Source organism: Salvelinus namaycush, chromosome 10 (genome assembly GCF_016432855.1).
Source record: "Salvelinus namaycush isolate Seneca chromosome 10, SaNama_1.0, whole genome shotgun sequence".
NCBI classification, from domain to species: domain Eukaryota; kingdom Metazoa; phylum Chordata; class Actinopteri; order Salmoniformes; family Salmonidae; genus Salvelinus; species Salvelinus namaycush.
The window spans coordinates 41,282,150-41,299,468 of NC_052316.1; the positions used below are offsets into that span (position 1 = coordinate 41,282,150).

The 17,319-nt window shown below is 53.5% G+C and overlaps 1 protein-coding gene across 1 annotated transcript in view; it reads right to left on the reverse strand.

The window, feature by feature from the left end:
* Positions 1-17,319, reverse strand: part of LOC120054348 (low-density lipoprotein receptor-related protein 8-like) — a 338,426-nt gene that overhangs the window by 39,263 nt on the left and 281,844 nt on the right. The window contains exons 11-13 of the mRNA XM_039001759.1: positions 12,863-13,090; positions 10,955-11,073; positions 5,996-6,135 (exon numbers count right to left, since the gene is read on the reverse strand). Of these exons, the coding sequence (XP_038857687.1) occupies positions 5,996-6,135; positions 10,955-11,073; positions 12,863-13,090 (487 nt within the window). The remainder of the gene's footprint in view (positions 1-5,995; positions 6,136-10,954; positions 11,074-12,862; positions 13,091-17,319) is intronic.

Sequence of the window (17,319 nt, forward strand, 5' to 3'; positions counted from 1 at the left end):
CCTCCAGCCCCACTCCCTCTCTCCATCCCAGCCCAGCCCAGCCCCACTCCCTCTCTCCATCCCAACCCCACTCCCTTCCTCCAGCCCCACTACCTCTCTCCAACCCCAACCCCACTCCCTTCCTCCAGCCCCACTCCATCTCTCCATCCCAGCCCAGCCCCACTCCCTCTCTCCAGCCCAGGCTAGCCCCACTCCCTCTCTCCATCCCAGCCCAGCCCCACTCCCTCTCTCCAGCCCAGGCTAGCCCAACTACCTCTCTCCATCCCAGCCCCACTCCCTCTCTCCAGCCAGGCTAGCCCAACTCCCTCTCTCCAGCCCAGCCCCACTCCCTCTCTCCAGCCAGGCTAGCCCCACTCCCTCTCTCCATCCCAGCCCCAATCCCTCTCTCCATCCCAGCCCAACTCCCTCTCTCCAGCCCAGCCCACTCCCTCTCTCCAGCCCAGCCCCAATCCTTCCCTCCAGCCCCACTCTCTCTCTCCAGCCCAGCCCCATTCCCTCTCTCCAGCCCAGCCCCATTCCCTCTCTCCAGCCCCACTCCCTCCTCCAGCCCAGCCCTACTACCTCTCTCCAGCCCAGCCCCACTCCCTCCCTCCAGCCCAGCCCCATTCCCTCTCTCCAGCCCAGCCCCACTCCCTCTCTCCAGCCCAGCCCCACTCCCTCTCTCCAGCCCAGCCCCACTCCCTCTCCACTCCCTTTCTCCAGCCCTACTCACTCCCTCCAGCCCAGCCCCACTCCCTCCCTCCAGCCCAGCCCAACTCACTCCCTCCCTCCCTGCAGCCCAGCCCCACTCCCTCTCTCCAGCCCAACCCCACTCCCGCTATCCAGCACAGCCCCACTCCCTCCCCCCAGCCAGGCTAGCCCCACTCCCTCTCTCCAGCCCCACTCCCTCTCTCCATCCCAGCCCCAATCCCTCTCTCCATCCCAGCCCCACTCCCTCTCTCCAGCCCAGCCCCACTCCCTCTCTCCAGCCCAGCCCCACTCCTTCTCTCCAGCCCAGCCCCATTCCCTCTCTCCAGCCCCACTCCCTCCCTCCAGCCCAGCCCTACTACCTCTCTCCAGCCCAGCCCCACTCCCTCTCCACTCCCTTTCTCCAGCCCTACTCCCTCTCTCCAGCCCAGCCCAGCCCCAATCCCTCTCTCCATCCCAGCCCCACTCCCTCTCTCCAGCCCAGCCCCACTCCCTCTCTCCAGCCCAGCCCCACTCCTTCTCTCCAGCCCCACCCTCTCTCTCCAGCCCAGCCCCATTCCCTCTCTCCAGCCCCACTCCCTCCCTCCAGCCCAGCCCTACTACCTCTCTCCAGCCCAGCCCCACTCCCTCTCCACTCCCTTTCTCCAGCCCTACTCCCTCTCTCCAGCCCAGCCCAGCCCTACTCACTCCCTCCAGCCCAGCCCCACTCCCTCTCTCCAGCCCCACTCCCTCCCTCCAGCCCAGCCCTACTACCTCTCTCCAGCCCAGCCCCACTCCTTCTCCCCAGCCCCACTCCTTCTCTCCAGCCCTACTCACTCCCTCCAGCCCAGCCCTACTACCTCCCTCCAGCCCAGCCCTACTACCTCTCTCCAGCCCAGCCCCACTCCTTCTCTCCAGCCCTACTACCTCTCTCCAGCCCAGCCCAACTCACTCCCTCCCTCCTTGCAGCCCAGCCCCACTCCCTCCCTCCAGCCCAGCTCCCTCTCTCCAGCCCAGCCCCACTCCCTCTCTCCAGCCCAGCCCCACTCCCTCTCTCCAGCCCAGCCCAGCCCCACTCCCTCTCTCCAGCCCAGCCCCACTCCCTCTCTCCAGCCCAGCCCAGCCCCACTCCCTCTCTCCAGCCCAGCCCAGCCCCACTCCCTCTCTCCAGCCCAGCCCAGCCCCACTCCCTCTCTCCAGCCCAGCCCAGCCCCACTCCCTCTCTCCAGCCCAGCCCCACTCCCTCTCTCCAGCCCAGCCCCACTCCTTCTCTCCAGCCCCACTCCCTCTCCAGCCCAGCCCCACTCCCTCTCTCCAGCCCAGCCCCACTCCCTCTCTCCAGCCCAGCCCCATTCCCTCTCTCCAGCCCAGCCCCACTCCTTCTCCCCAGCCCCACTCCTTCTCTCCAGCCCCACTCCCTCTCTCCAGCCCAGCCCAGCCCCACTCCCTCCCTCCCTCCAGCCCAGCCCCACTCCCTCCCTCCCTCCCTCCAGCCCAGCCCCACTCCCTCCCTCCAGCCCAGCCCCACTCCCTCCCTCTCTCCAGCCCAGCCCCACTACCTCAATCCAGTCCAGCCCCACTCCCTCTCTCCAGCCCAGCCCACTCTCCAGCCCCACTCCCTCTCTCCAGCCCAGCCCCACTCGCTCTCTCCAGCCCAGCCCCACTCCCTCTCTCCAGCCCAGCCCACTCTCCAGCCCTACTACCTCTCTCCAGCCCAGCCCCACTCCCTCCCTCCAGCCCAGCCCCACTCGCTCTCTCCAGCCCAGCCCCACTCCCTCTCTCCAGCCCAGCCCACTCTCCAGCCCCACTCCCTCTCTCCAGCCCAGCCCCACTCCCTCCCTCCAGCCCAGCCCCACTCCCTCCCTCCAGTCCAGCCCCACTCCCTCTCTCCAGCCCAGCCCCACTCCCTCCCTCCAGCCCCACTCCCTCCCTCCAGCCCCACTCCCTCCCTCCAGCCCCACTCCCACTCTCCAGCCCCACTCCCTCTCTCCAGCCCCACTCCCTCTCTCCAGCCCCACTCCCTCTCTCCAGCCCAGCAGACAGTAATAAAACTAAGATGGCCCCAGGGAGGAGAGTGGAGGTGGGGGCGGTCGTGTGGAGAATCCTGCCCTGTCGGTGGGGGGCTAGGCTGTAAAGTATGACCCTCTACCCCTCCATCCTCCACGGCCCTGAGGTACTGAAGACCATGGCCAGGTCTGGCCACCAACAGGAACTGTAAAGGCTGGGTCCTGACTGGCTACTGCAGAATGAACACAGTGCTGGAGGCCATTCATCTAGAGTGTTATAACTGCTGCCCCACAGAGCCTGGGACAGTGGTCTCTCTAACACATATACACGCAGGCAGACAGGCAGACAGGCAGGCAGGCAGGCAGGCAGGCACGCAGTCAGGCAGACAGGTAGGCACGCAGTCAGGCAGACAGGCAGGCAGGCACGCAGTCAGGCAGGCACGCAGACAGGCAGGCAGGCACGCAGTCAGGCAGGCACGCAGTCAGGCAGACAGGCAGGCAGGCAGGCACGCAGTCAGGCAGGCAGGCAGGCACGCAGGCAGGCATGCAGGCAGGCAGGCACGCAGTCAGGCAGTCAGGCAGGCACGCAGTCAGGCAGACAGGCAGGCAGGCAGGCACGCAGTCAGGCAGACAGGCAGGCACGCAGTCAGGCAGACAGGCAGGCAGGCACGCAGTCAGGCAGGCACGCAGTCAGGCAGACAGGCAGGCAGGCAGGCACGCAGTCAGGCAGGCAGGCAGGCAGGCACGCAGGCAGGCATGCAGGCAGGCACACACACACTCTGGACATGATGGATTTCCCCACTGAAAGAATGCCCCCAGGTCCCCCTCTGTGTGCACCCCCCACCACTACCATATTACCACTGATCTACTGGTAGTTCTTAGAGCAGCCAGAGCTCATCCAATCCTCTGACTCTACAATACCCATTATTACTTCCTTTAGTTCTTATTGGTCATTTCCCTCCCTCTATCGATTCTGTACACCACTAATCAACCATGCCTGACTCATAGAGGCTCTTCCTGTGGCGTTGACACCGCAGCTGTTGAAAGACAATACCGGTATCATGTCAAAGTCTCACACCACTGTGCTCTCCCTGCTTACCCCTCTGACACTCTCCTTTCTCTACCTGTGACGCGATTCCTTCCACCCTCTCCTCCTCTTCCCTCTCCCTGTGGCTGTCTACTCCCTCTTCAGCCCTCTCCCCCTCTTCCCTCTCCCTGTGGCTGTCTACTTCCTCCTCAGCCCTCTCCCCCTCTTCCCTCTCCCTGTGACTGTCTACTCCCTCCTCAGCCCTCTCCCCCTCTTCCCTCTCCCTGTGGCTGTCCACTCCCTCCTCAGCCCTCTCCCCCTCTTCCCTATCCCTGTGGCTGTCCACTCCCTCCTCAGCCCTCTCCCCCTCTTCCCTCTCCCTGTGGCTGTCCACCCCGACTCCCTCCTCAGCCCATCTCTCCCTCTACTTGCTCCTGCTCCTCCACCCTCCTCCCCCGTCTCCCCCTCTCTCAATTCAATTCAAGAGGTTTTATTGGCATGGGAAACATATGATAACATTGCCAAAGCAAGTGAAGTAGATAATATACAGAAGTGAAACTATCCATCCCATCCTGTTCCCCTCCCCTCTCTCCTTCACTCTCATCCCATCCTGCTCCCCTCCCCTCTCTCCATCCCATCCTGTTCCCCTCCCCTCTCTCCTTCACTCTCCATCCCATCTGGCTCCCCTCCCCTCTCTCCTTCACTCTCCATCCCATCCTGTTCCCCTCCCCTCTCTCCTTCACTCTCCATCCTGTTCCCCTCCCCTCTCTTCTTCTCTCTCCATCCCATTCTGGTCCCCTCCCCTCTCTCCTTCTCTCTCCATCCCCTCCCCTCCTCTCTCTCCTTCACTCTCCATCCCATCCTGCTCCCCTCCCCTCTCTCCATCCCATCCTGTTCCCCTCCCCTCTCTCCTTCACTCTCCATCCCATCCGGCTCCCCTCCCCTCTCTCCTTCACTCTCCATCCCATCCTGTTCCCCTCCCCTCTCTCCTTCTCTCTCCATCCCATCCTGTTCCCCTCCCCTCTCTCCTTCACGCTCCAACCCCATCCTGTTCCCCTCCCCTCCCCTCCCCTCTCTCCTTCACTCTCCATCCCATCCCATCCGGCTCCCTCCCCTCTCTCCTTCACTCTCCATCCCATCCTGTCACCCTCCCCTCTCTCCTTCACTCTCCATCCCATCCTGTCACCCTCCCCTCTCTCCTTCACTCTCCATCCCATCCTGTTCCCCTCCCCTCTCTCCTTCACTCTCCATCCCATCCTGTCACCCTCCCCTCTCTCCTTCACTCTCCATCCCATCCTGTTCCCCTCCCCTCTCTCCTTCACTCTCCATCCCATCCTGTCACCCTCCCCTCTCTTCTTCACTCTCCATCCCATCCTGTCACCCTCCCCTCTCTCCTTCACTCTCCATCCCATCCTGTCACCCTCCCCTCTCTTCTTCACTCTCCATCCCATCCTGTCACCCTCCCCTCTCTCCTTCACTCTCCATCCCATCCTGTTCCCCTCCCCTCTCTTCTTCACTCTCCATCCCATCCTGTTCCCCTCCCCTCTCTCCTTCACTCTCCATCCCATCCTGTCACCCTCCCCTCTCTTCTTCACTCTCCATCCCATCCTGTTCCCCTCCCCTCTCTCCTTCACTCTCCATCCCATCCTGTCACCCTCCCCTCTCTCCTTCACTCTCCATCCCATCCTGTCACCCTCCCCTCTCTCCTTCACTCTCCATCCCATCCTGTCACCCTCCCCTCTCTTCTTCACTCTCCATCCCATCCTGTTCCCCTCCCCTCTCTTCTTCACTCTCCATCCCATCCTGTTCCCCTCCCCTCTCTCCTTCACTCTCCATCCCATCCTGTTCCCCTCCCCTCTCTCCATCCCATCCTGTTCCCCTCCCCTCTCTCCATCCCATCCTGTTCCCCTCCCCTCTCTCCATCCCATCCTGTTCCCCTCCCCTCTCTCCATCCCGTCCTGTTCCCCTCCCCTCTCTCCATCTCATCCTGTTCCCCTTCCCTCTCTCCATCCCGTCCTGTTCCCCTCCCCTCTCTCCATCCCATCCTGTTCCCCTCCCCTCTCTCCATCCCATCCTGTTCCCCTCCCCTCTCTCCATCCCATCCTGTTCCCCTCCCCTCTCTCCATCCCGTCCTGTTCCCCTCCCCTCTCTCCATCTCATCCTGTTCCCCTTCCCTCTCTCCATCCCGTCCTGTTCCCCTCCCCTCTCTCCATCCCGTCCTGCTCCCCCCACATCCTCCCTCCTCTGTGTCTCCCACCCTTCACCCCTCCTCCCCCCATGTCTTTCCCCTCCTTACCTCGAAGACGGTGAGAGCGAAGGGGTGCCCCAGGTGGTCCTGGGAAAAGAGCAGCACTTTGCGGTTGTCACCGTTCAGGTCGATGCTGGAGAGCAGGTGCAGCTTAGAGTCCACCCAGTACAGACGCCTGTTGGATAGGTCTGAGACAGGGAGAGGGGGGAGAGAGGGGGAGAGGGATGGGAGAGAGGGGGAGGGAGAGAGAGAAAGAAAGGAATGGAAGGAAGAGGAGAGAGCGATGGAGGTCAGGTTAATGTACGGTACAACACTTCTTCAGAAGTGAACAAGAAAAGGTATAGACAGAGAGTGGATGGTTCTGGTCCAGTAGAAGATCAATCCTCTTTGTCAGACAAGCCCTCCAGTTAGACTCAATACAATAGTGATCAGACGGTTGCTGGTTCAATCTCCACATGGGGAATACTACAAAACCTTGTATTTAACCTTTATTTAACTGGGTACTTGAGCCTGGCACTTAATCTAACCTGACCTCAAGCTAATATCAAGTTATGTCAATGGACTGTGTGTAGGTGTGCAGTTGATAGGCTGTCTAGATCAGTTGCTATGGAAGTGAATAAGCAGGTCAGACAGTAAACACTGTTGTAGTAACACAGCTGTAGGGACTGAATCAGGAAACAGTTTTATTCATTCACAACCTCACCTCTCTCCACTCAGCCACTCATACTATCAACCATTCTAACCTGCGCTGTCTGTCTGCTGGCTGTCAAATCGATGAAAAGGGGAAAATAATCCCCTCTTTTTTTTTTTGAGAAACCATATTAGCCAGCCAGTGTTATTTTCTCTCTCTCTCGCTCCTCTAACTCTCAACATCATTTGTTTTCATACAGATGTAACCCTAGCTGGCGACACCTCAATTCCACATCCATCTCTCTCTCCTTGCTCTGTTGTTCTCTCTCTCTCCCTGCTCTGTCACTCTATCTCTCTCTCTCTCTGCTCTGTCGCGTTCTCTCTCTCGCCCTGCTCTGTCACTCTCTCTATCTCTCTCTCTCTCTGCTCTGTCGCTCTCTCTCGCCCTGCTCTGTCACTCTCTCTATCTCTCTCTCTCTCTGCTCTGTCGCTCTCTCTCTCTCACCCTGCTCTGTCACTCTCTCTATCTCTCTCTCTCTCTGCTCTGTCGTTCTCTCTCTCTCGCCCTGCTCTGTCACTCTCTCTATCTCTCTCTCTCTCTGCTCTGTCGTTCTCTCTCTCTCGCCCTGCTCTGTCACTCTCTCTATCTCTCTCTCTCTCTGCTCTGTCGTTCTCTCTCTCTCTCCCTGCTCTGTCATTCTCTGTCTCTCTCTCTGCTCTGTCGTTCTCTCTCTCGCCCTGCTCTGTCACTCTCTCTCTCCCTCCTTGCTCTGTTGTTCTCTCTCTTGCCCTGCTCTGTCACTCTCTCCCTCTCTCCTTGCTCTGTTGTTCTCTCTCTCGCCCTGCTCTGTCACTCTGTCCCTCTCTCTCTCTCCCTGCTCTGTCACTCTCTCTCTCTCTCCCTGCTCTGTCGTTCTGTCTCTCTCTCGGCTCTGTCGTTCTCTGTCTCTCTCTCGGCTCTGTCGTTCTCTGTGTCTCTCTCTGCTCTGTCATTCTCTGTCTCTCTCTCTGCTCTGTCGTTCTCTGTCTCTCTCTGCTCTGTCGTTCTCTGTCTCTCTCTCTGCTCTGTCGTTCTCTGTCTCTCTCTCTGCTCTGTCGTTCTCTGTCTCCCTCTCTGCTCTGTCGTTCTCTGTCTCTCTCTCTGTCGTTCTCTCTCTCTCTGCTCTGTCGTTCTCTGTCTCTCTCTCTGCTCTGTCGTTCTCTGTCTCTCTCTCTGCTCTGTCTCTCTCTCTGCTCTGTCGTTCTCTGTCTCTCTCTCTGCTCTGTCGTTCTCTGTCTCTCTCTCTGCTCTGTCGTTCTCTGTCTCCCTCTCTGCTCTGTCGTTCTCTGTCTCTCTCTCTGCTCTGTCGTTCTCTCTCTCTCTCTGCCGTTCTCTGTCTCTCTCTCTGCTCTGTCGTTCTCTGTCTCTCTCTCTGCTCTGTCGTTCTCTCTCTCTCTCTGCTCTGTCGTTCTCTCTCTCTCTCTGCTCTGTCGTTCTCTGTCTCCCTCTCTGCTCTGTCGTTCTCTGTCTCTCTCTCTGCTCTGTCGTTCTCTGTCTCTCTCTGCTCTGTCGTTCTCTGTCTCTCTCTCTGCTCTGTCGTTCTCTGTCTCTCTCTCTGCTCTGTCGTTCTCTGTCTCTCTCTCTGCTCTGTCGTTCTCTGTCTCTCTCTGCTCTGTCGTTCTCTGTCTCTCTCTCTGTCGTTCTCTGTCTCTCTCTCTGCTCTGTCGTTCTCTCTCTCTCTCTGCTCTGTCGTTCTCTGTCTCTCTCTCTGCTCTGTCGTTCTCTGTCTCTCTCTCTGCTCTGTCGTTCTCTGTCTCTCTCTCTGCTCTGTCGTTCTCTGTCTCTCTCTCTGCTCTGTCGTTCTCTGTCTCTCTCTCTGCTCTGTCGTTCTCTGTCTCCCTCTCTGCTCTGTCGTTCTCTGTCTCTCTCTCTGCTCTGTCGTTCTCTCTCTCTCTGCTCTGTCGTTCTCTGTCTCTCTCTCTGCTCTGTCGTTCTCTGTCTCTCTCTCTGCTCTGTCGTTCTCTGTCTCTCTCTCTGCTCTGTCGTTCTCTCTCTCTCTCTGCTCTGTCGTTCTCTGTCTCTCTCTCTGCTCTGTCGTTCTCTGTCTCTCTCTCTGCTCTGTCGTTCTCTGTCTCCCTCTCTGCTCTGTCGTTCTCTGTCTCTCTCTCTGCTCTGTCGTTCTCTGTCTCTCTCTGCTCTGTCGTTCTCTGTCTCTCTCTCTGCTCTGTCGTTCTCTGTCTCTCTCTCTGCTCTGTCGTTCTCTGTCTCTCTCTCTGCTCTGTCGTTCTCTGTCTCTCTCTCTGCTCTGTCGTTCTCTGTCTCTCTCTGCTCTGTCGTTCTCTGTCTCTCTCTCTGCTCTGTCGTTCTCTGTCTCTCTCTCTGCTCTGTCGTTCTCTGTCTCTCTCTCTGCTCTGTCGTTCTCTCTCTCTCTCTGCTCTGTCGTTCTCTGTCTCTCTCTCTGCTCTGTCGTTCTCTGTCTCTCTCTCTGCTCTGTCGTTCTCTGTCTCTCTCTCTGCTCTGTCGTTCTCTCTCTCTCTCTGCTCTGTCGTTCTCTGTCTCTCTCTGCTCTGTCGTTCTGCATCTCATCATCAGCCATGGACACAGAAAGGAGTGAAATTGACACAGGTTAAGAGGGATGGAAGGGTGGACGAATGGAGGGGAGGATGATTGGGGTATTGATGACACAGCTTGGGCCACTTCGTTCCCAGCTCTGCTGAAAGAACAAACTACAGGCTGATTGATGACAGAGCCACACTGACTGACTGACTGACTGACTGACTGACTGACTGACTGACTGACTGACTGACTCACTCACAACTATGTGACAGACAATTTTATTCTACATTGTTATCTTTCTTTCTCTCTTATCGCTTCTCTCTCTCTGTCCTCCTTTCCCTTCAGTCTCTCTCTGTCCATCTTTTCCTTCAGTCTCTCTGTCCTCCTTTCCCTTCAGTCTCTCTGTCCTCCTTTCCCTTCAGTCTCTCTCTGTCCTCCTTTCCCTTCAGTCTCTCTCTGTCCTCCTTTCCTTTCAGTCTCTCTGTCTTCCTTTCCCTTCAGTCTCTCTCTGTCCTCCTTTCCCTTCAGTCTCTCTGTCCTCCTTTCCCTTCAGTCTCTCTGTCTTCCTTTCCCTTCAGTCTCTCTGTCCTCCTTTCCCTTCAGTCTCTCTGTCCTCCTTTCCCTTCAGTCTCTCTCTCTGTCCTCCTTTCCCTTCAGTCTCTCTGTCCTCCTTTCCCTTCAGTCTCTCTGTCTTCCTTTCCCTTCAGTCTCTCTGTCCTCCTTTCCCTTCAGTCTCTCTCTGTCTTCCTTTCCCTTCAGTCTCTCTGTCCTCCTTTCCATTCAGTCTCTCTGTCCTCCTTTCCCTTCAGTCTCTCTGTCCTCCTTTCCCTTCAGTCTCTCTCTGTCCTCCTTTCCCTTCAGTCTCTCTGTCTTCCTTTCCCTTCAGTCTCTCTGTCCTCCTTTCCCTTCAGTCTCTCTGTCCTCCTTTCCCTTCAGTCTCTCTCTCTGTCCTCATTTCCCTTCAGTCTCTCTGTCCTCCTTTCCCTTCAGTCTCTCTGTCTTCCTTTCCCTTCAGTCTCTCTGTCCTCCTTTCCCTTCAGTCTCTCTGTCTTCCTTTCCCTTCAGTCTCTCTGTCCTATTTTCCCCTCAGTCTCTCTGTCCTCCTTTCCCTTCAGTCTCTCTGTCCTCCTTTCCCTTCAGTCTCTCTGTCCTCCTTTCCCTTCAGTCTCTCTGTCCTCCTTTCCCCTCAGTCTCTCTGTCTTCCTTTCCCTTCAGTCTCTCTCTCTGTCTTCCTTTCCCTTCAGTCTCTCTGTCCTCCTTTCCCTTCAGTCTCTCTGTACTCCTTTCCCTTCAGTCTCTCTCTGTCCTCCTTTCCCTTCAGTCTCTCTGTCCTCCTTTCCCTTCAGTCTCTCTGTCCTCCTTTCCCTTCAGTCTCTCTGTCCTCCTTTCCCTTCAGTCTCTCTCTGTCCTCCTTTCCCTTCAGTCTCTCTGTCCTCCTTTCCCTTCAGTCTCTCTCTCTGTCCTCCTTTCCCTTCAGTCTCTCTGTCCTCCTTTCCCTTCAGCCTCTCTCTGTCCTCCTTTCCCTTCAGCCTCTCTCTGTCCTCCTTTCCCTTCGGTCTCTCTGTCCTCCTTTCCCTTCAGTCTCTCTGTCTTCCTTTCCCTTCAGCCTCTCTCTGTCCTCCTTTCCCTTCAGTCTCTCTGTCCTCCTTTCCCTTCAGCCTCTCTCTCTACTCTCATCATGTAGCTCTCCTTCCTTCCTTCCTTCCTTCCTTCCTTCCTTCCTTCCTTCCTTCCTTCCTTCCTTCCTTCCCTCCCTCCCCCCTCCCCCCCTCCCTCCCTCCCTCCCTCCCTCCCTCCCTCCCTCCCTCCCTCCCTCCCTCCCTCCCCAGTGCCAGTCTTACCCAGAGTGATGCCGTTGGGCCATTCGATCCTCTCTGACACCAGTACTTGGCGGTCCACTCCGTTCATGCCAGCCTTCTCTATCTTCGCCTGGGTCCCCCAGTCAGACCAGTACATAAACCTACAGGAGAGTAAAGGGATTTACATTGAACAATAGCTACAATAATCACATAGTGAGGATATGTAGCCCACAGTATGGAAAGAGAGAGAGAGAGACAGAGAGCGACAGAGAGACACAGAGAGACAGAGAGAGAGACAGAGACAGAGACAGAGAGAGACAGAGAGACACAGAGAGACAGAGAGAGAGACAGAGAGAGATAGAGACAGAGAGAGAGAGAGAGAGAGACAGAGAGAGAGAGACAGAGAGACAGAGAGACAGAGAGAGAGACAGAGAGAGAGAGAGACAGAGAGACAGAAACAGAGAGAGACAGAGAGAGAGAGAGAGAGAGAGAGAGAGAGAGACAGAGAGAGAGACAGAGAGAGAGAGACAGAGAGACAGAGACAGAGAGAGATGTGCTATTAGGTGACTTTCAGCAACACAACCTTACCTGAGACTGTAGGAAAGAATCTCCGACAAATATGTAAATGGTTTAAAAGTAAACCAAACCTTCCATCTGCACTACTGAGCCAAATGCCAACTGTGTACATATCTCCCAGGCAGCAGAACTCTTCATGTTCTACCTCCATGATAGAAATAGGCCAGCCAGCCAGGCAGCCAGCCAGCCAGGCAGGCAGGCAAGCAGACAGGTAGTATACAGACCAGCGGGGACAGATAGCTAACATTGTCTTCTTTCCCTGTACTGAGGAACCAAACCTACGTTGGGTTGGGCTCATTTGCATGTTTCATGCTCGTCTGGCTCAGTAATGTTGTGGAAAGAAGGCACTGGGGAATAGAGTTGTCAGGGAGAGCCAGGGAGATGGGAGGAGCTTAAGTGTTGACAGAGTTGAGAGACTAGATAGATGCTATTGATGCCTACAGCTACGTCTGACAGGAAGAGAGGGAGGGCAATATGATGAGAGGATCTGTTTCAGTTGGTTGTTTATTTACCTTTATTTAATGAGGCAAGTCAGTTATGAACACATTCTTATTTACAATGACGCCCTAGGAACAGTGGGTTAACTGCCTTGTTCAGGGGCATAACGACAGTTTTTTTTACCTTGTCAGCTCGGGGATTCAATCTTGCAACCTTTCGGTTACTAGTCTACCTGCCGCCCCAGTGTTCTGATCTGTTTCAGTGTTCTGATCTGTTTCAGTGTTCTGACCTGTTTCAGTGTTCTGAGCTGTTTCAGTGTTCTGACCGGTTTCTGTGTTCTGACCTGTTTCAGTGTTCTAACCTGTTTCAGTGTTCTGACTTGTTTCAGTGTTCTGACCTGTTTCAGTATTCAGGCCTGTTTCAGTGTTCTGATCTGTTTCAGTGTTCAGGCCTGTTTCTGTGTTCGAACCTGTTTCAGTGTTCTGACATGTTTCTGTGTTCTGACCTGTTTCAGTGTTCTAACCTGTTTCGGTGTTCTGACCTGTTTCAGTGTTCTGACATGTTTCTGTGTTCTAACCTGTTTCGGTGTTCTGACCTGTTTCAGTATTCTAACCTGTTTCGGTGTTATGACCTGTTTCAGTGTTCTGATCTGTTTCAGTGTTCTGACCTGTTTCAGTGTTTTGACCAGATAGGCAACACATAATGTGATGCATCATGGATAGTCATCCTGTCTTACTCCTTCTCCCAACCTCTCTCTCTCTCTCTCTTGCTCTCTTTCTTTCTTTCTCGCTCTCTTTATCTCCCTCTCTCACATACACACAATCTGTCCCTTATTTTTTACTTCACTCACTCACTTCCTCCCTCACCTTCTCCCAACACTAACCCACCCTCCCCCTAACTCCCCAGTCCCATCCCTCCCTCCCTCTGATCTCTCACCCTTGTCGGGGGTCCACAGCGATGGCCCGTGGTTCGCTCAGCTCAGTGTCGATCAGGACCTTCCTCTTCTTGCCATCTCCCGTGGCGACGGAGATGGTCTTATCTCCGGAGTCGGTCCAGTAGATGTTGTTATGGACCCAGTCAACAGCCAGCCCCTCTGGAGAGGACAGCGCTGTCTCAATCAGAGTCACCTGCTCCGACGAATCACTGGCCTTGTTGATGTACGCACTGGGGAGCACAGACAAGAGGTTATTATGACATTACTACAACACATACTATACATACACATAACACATACTATACATACACATGGACAGTATATTAAGGCACACAAAGACAACAATAGACACAATCAACTGCAGGTGTCAGAGTCCATATCAGACCACTCTGTATTACAAAATGATGAAACTGATACATTACATAGAACAGAACCAAAAATCAGATGCTGAGTTAAAAACCTAAGGCTTCCAACTGTTGTCGCCATGGGGGAGGGACTCTCCAGGCCAGTAATACATCTGATAGGCTGTTGTCGCCATCGGGGAGGGACTCTCCAGGCCAGTAATACATCTGATAGGCTGTTGTCGCCATCGGGGAGGGACTCTCCAGGCCAGTAATACATCTGATAGGCTGTTGTCGCCATGGGGGAGGGACTCTCCAGGCCAGTAATACATCTGATAGGCTGTTGTCGCCATGGGGGAGGGACTCTCCAGGCCAGTAATACATCTGATAGGCTGTTGTCGCCATGGGGGAGGGACTCTTCAGGCCAGTAATACATCTGATAGGCTGTTGTTGCCATCGGGGAGGGACTCTCCAGGCCAGTAATACATCTGATAGGCTGTTGTCGCCATCGGGGAGGGACTCTCCAGGCCAGTAATACATCTGATAGGCTGTTGTCGCCATGGGGGAGGGACTCTCCAGGCCAGTAATACATCTGATAGGCTGTTGTCGTCATCGGGGAGGGACTCTCCAGGCCAGTAATACATCTGATAGGCTGTTGTCGCCATGGGGGAGGGACTCTCCAGGCCAGTAATACATCTGATAGGCTGTTGTCGACATGGGGGAGGGACTCTCCTGGCCAGTAATACATCTGATAGGCTGTTGTCGCCACAGGGGAGGGACTCTCCTGGCCAGTAATACAGCTGATAGGCTGTTGTCGCCACAGGGGAGGGACTCTCCTGGCCAGTAATACAGCTGATAGGCTGTTGTCGACATTGGGCGAGGGACTCTCCTGGCCAGTAATACAGCTGATAGGCTGTTGTCGACATTGGGCGAGGGACTCTCCTGGCCAGTAATACATCTGATAGGCTGTTGTCGACATGGGGGAGGGACTCTCCTGGCCAGTAATACATCTGATAGGCTGTTGTCGTCATCGGCGAGGGACTCTCCTGGCCAGTAATACCCAGACAGGAACACCTTAACCTGGGAACTCTTTAACAACTGCTGCCCTCCTTCTATTTCCTGTAGAAACTAGTTATTAGAATGGGCTTGTCACCTTTCATCAGCAGACAAAGCAGCCAGCCTCTCTTCTTAAAGAGGGGGATTTGTCTGAGTAACAGAGGTGAGATGACCTGAGAGGAGACACAGCAGATCCACCATGAGACATTACTCCTCCACTACCTGGCTAGACCTGTAGGACAGCTTTATTAGCCACACGCAGCGTCCCATTTCCCACCCTAACACAACAGGGAGATAGAGGGACTACAAGCTGGGAGAGTGGACGGAGGAGGAGGGGGGAGAAACGGAGGAGGAGGGGGGAGAAACGTTGAATAAAAAGGATACGGGAGAGAACTGAAGAGGTGTTTGAGTGAGGAGCAGGATGAAACAGAAAGGAGAGACAGGGAAAGCAGGCACACACACACCACACACACACACACACACCAACACACACACGCACGCACGCACGCACGCACGCACGCACGCACGCACGCACGCACGCACGCACGCACGCACGCGCACACACACACACACACACACACACACACACACACACACACACACACACACACACACACACACACACACACACACACACAGGGAGAGAGACAGAGACGAATGGGGACAGACAGGGGAGGCAGTCTCATTAATGAACTGTGTTATTGTTGATCTTAGATGTATTAATCACAGCAGGAAGTAGGCAGGGCTGCATTGACCAGCCACCACACTCATCACTATTACAGTTTTTAACAATCACTTTGGCACTCATTTCAGAACCTTGTGGTCATTTTTCAAAACTCTAGACACAAAACTCAAAACGGTCATCGCTTGTAACACAGGCTGTCCAATGTTCAAAACATTGCAATGTGCATTCATATCTTTAAAAAAACCTTGCATTGGTTCAAATAACTCATTTATCATGAAATACCATAGAAACATTCATTTAGATCACCCACACACAAGATACCGATAGTTTCACTGTGTAGTTGTTCGTACAATCATTAAATATTGTAGTACAAAATATGTGATACATGTTTCATTATGCTACTACACGTAAATACATCACTGTAAAAGGACTAGTAGAGAGAATACTACAGGCACAGTGGAATCATTGAACAAAATATGAAATTTATTGATGAAATACAATAAAATCACAACATAGGTTTCTTTGAATCAAAGCAAAAATAATTAGCTACAAAAAAAGAAAAAACAGTTAAAGGTCAACTGCAGTGTTCCTCACCTGGCTCACTGTAAAAAGCAAAACAAATGGTTGATTACTGTACTTCTATATTTCCATCAACCCTGTCTTGTGGATTTGGCCACAGGTTCACATCCACATCAGAATGGATGTTTTCATTAGCCAAACATCTTGGGAAGAATCTTCCGCCATGGCGAATCCAGGCCTGACACTGGTCTGCCGTGATGTCATTGCATGCGTCATCCATGGCCTGGAGAAGGGTGGCTTGTTCGTGAGGGCGCCTATCATATACCTTCCACCTCCATGTGGAGAAAAATTCCTCAATCGGGTTAAGGAAAGGAGAGTATGGGGGTAAGTACAGGGTGGTAAACTGTGGATGGGCCTGAAACCATGCTTGCACCATTTGAGCATGGTGGAACCTGACATTATCCCACACAATGACATAGGTCATGACATCAGCTCTACAGACCTGATTTAGCCCATCAAGGAAGGTTACATTCGAACAGCGAATCATGTGGCTGCCTGCAACTCAATATATAGAGTAGAGAGCTTAAGATGTTGTTCGACCAAACATTAGAACGGGCAAGATGCGTAATCTTAGCAACTTTGACCGTGGAATGATTGTTGATGCCACACATGGTGATTCCAACATCTCAGAAACAGCTGCCTTCCTGGGATTTTTATGCACTACAGTCTCTAGAGTTTACAGAGAATGGTGCGATAAACAAAACACATTCAGTGAGCGGCAGTTCTGTGGGCAAAACACCTTGTTAATGAGAGAGGTCAGAGGAGAATGTCCAGACTCATTCAAGCTAACAGAAAGGCCGCAAATGCTCAAATAACAGCTGTTTAAAACAGTGGTGTGCAGAAGGGCATCTCTTAACGTACAACACCGTGAATAATTCAGGCTGTTGTGGAGGCAAAAGGGGGTCCTACCCAGTACTAAATAGGTGTACCTAATAAATCTGAAAACATGGTCTGGAAAAGTGGTACATGGGACCATAGAAACAGTGTCTGATAAAGAATGATGATGAAATATTACATCCATAGATAATATAGTCCATTTGGTTCATGTTCCATGGTAATTGGTGTCAATGGATCTCGTTATCCTGAAACTTTCATGATCTAAACATTGAATATTGTTTGTCAGTTTCCATAAAACTATGCATTAAGAGTAATGCAACAGTTATCATTTTGAGCAGTTGTATCAATTAATAGTTAGATCATTGTAATGAAATGAATAGACAGTCATCTCAGATGTAATGTGTGAATTTCATTTTGAAATGGTAATACTTTGATGTTAAGTTGTGTCAATTTGAACAGGTGATTTTAGTTCAATGAACAAATGATCTTAGCTTTATGTGTATTGTATCCAAGCAATTGGAAAAAGTGTTAGTTTTGAAAAATTAGCATTTTGATCATTGGTTGTGAGTTTTGTGTCTAGAGTTTTGAAAAATGACATCATGGTTCCGAAATTAGTGCCAAAGTGATTGTAAAAAACTGTAATTAACGCTAAAATAACGAGAACGGTGGATAATAGGGATGGATGACAGAGAGGGGTTCACCACAGAAGGGTTCACCACAGAGGGGTTCACCACAGAGGGGTTAACCACAGAGGAGTTCACCACAGAGGGGTTCACCACAGAGGAGTTCACCACAGAGGAGTTCACCACAGAGGAGTTCACCACAGAAGGGTTCACCACAGAAGGGTTCACCACAGAGAAGTTCACCACAGATGGGTTCACCACAGAGGAGTTCACCACAGAAGGGTTCACCACAGAGGAGTTCACCACAGAGGAGTTCACCACAGATGAGTTCACCACAG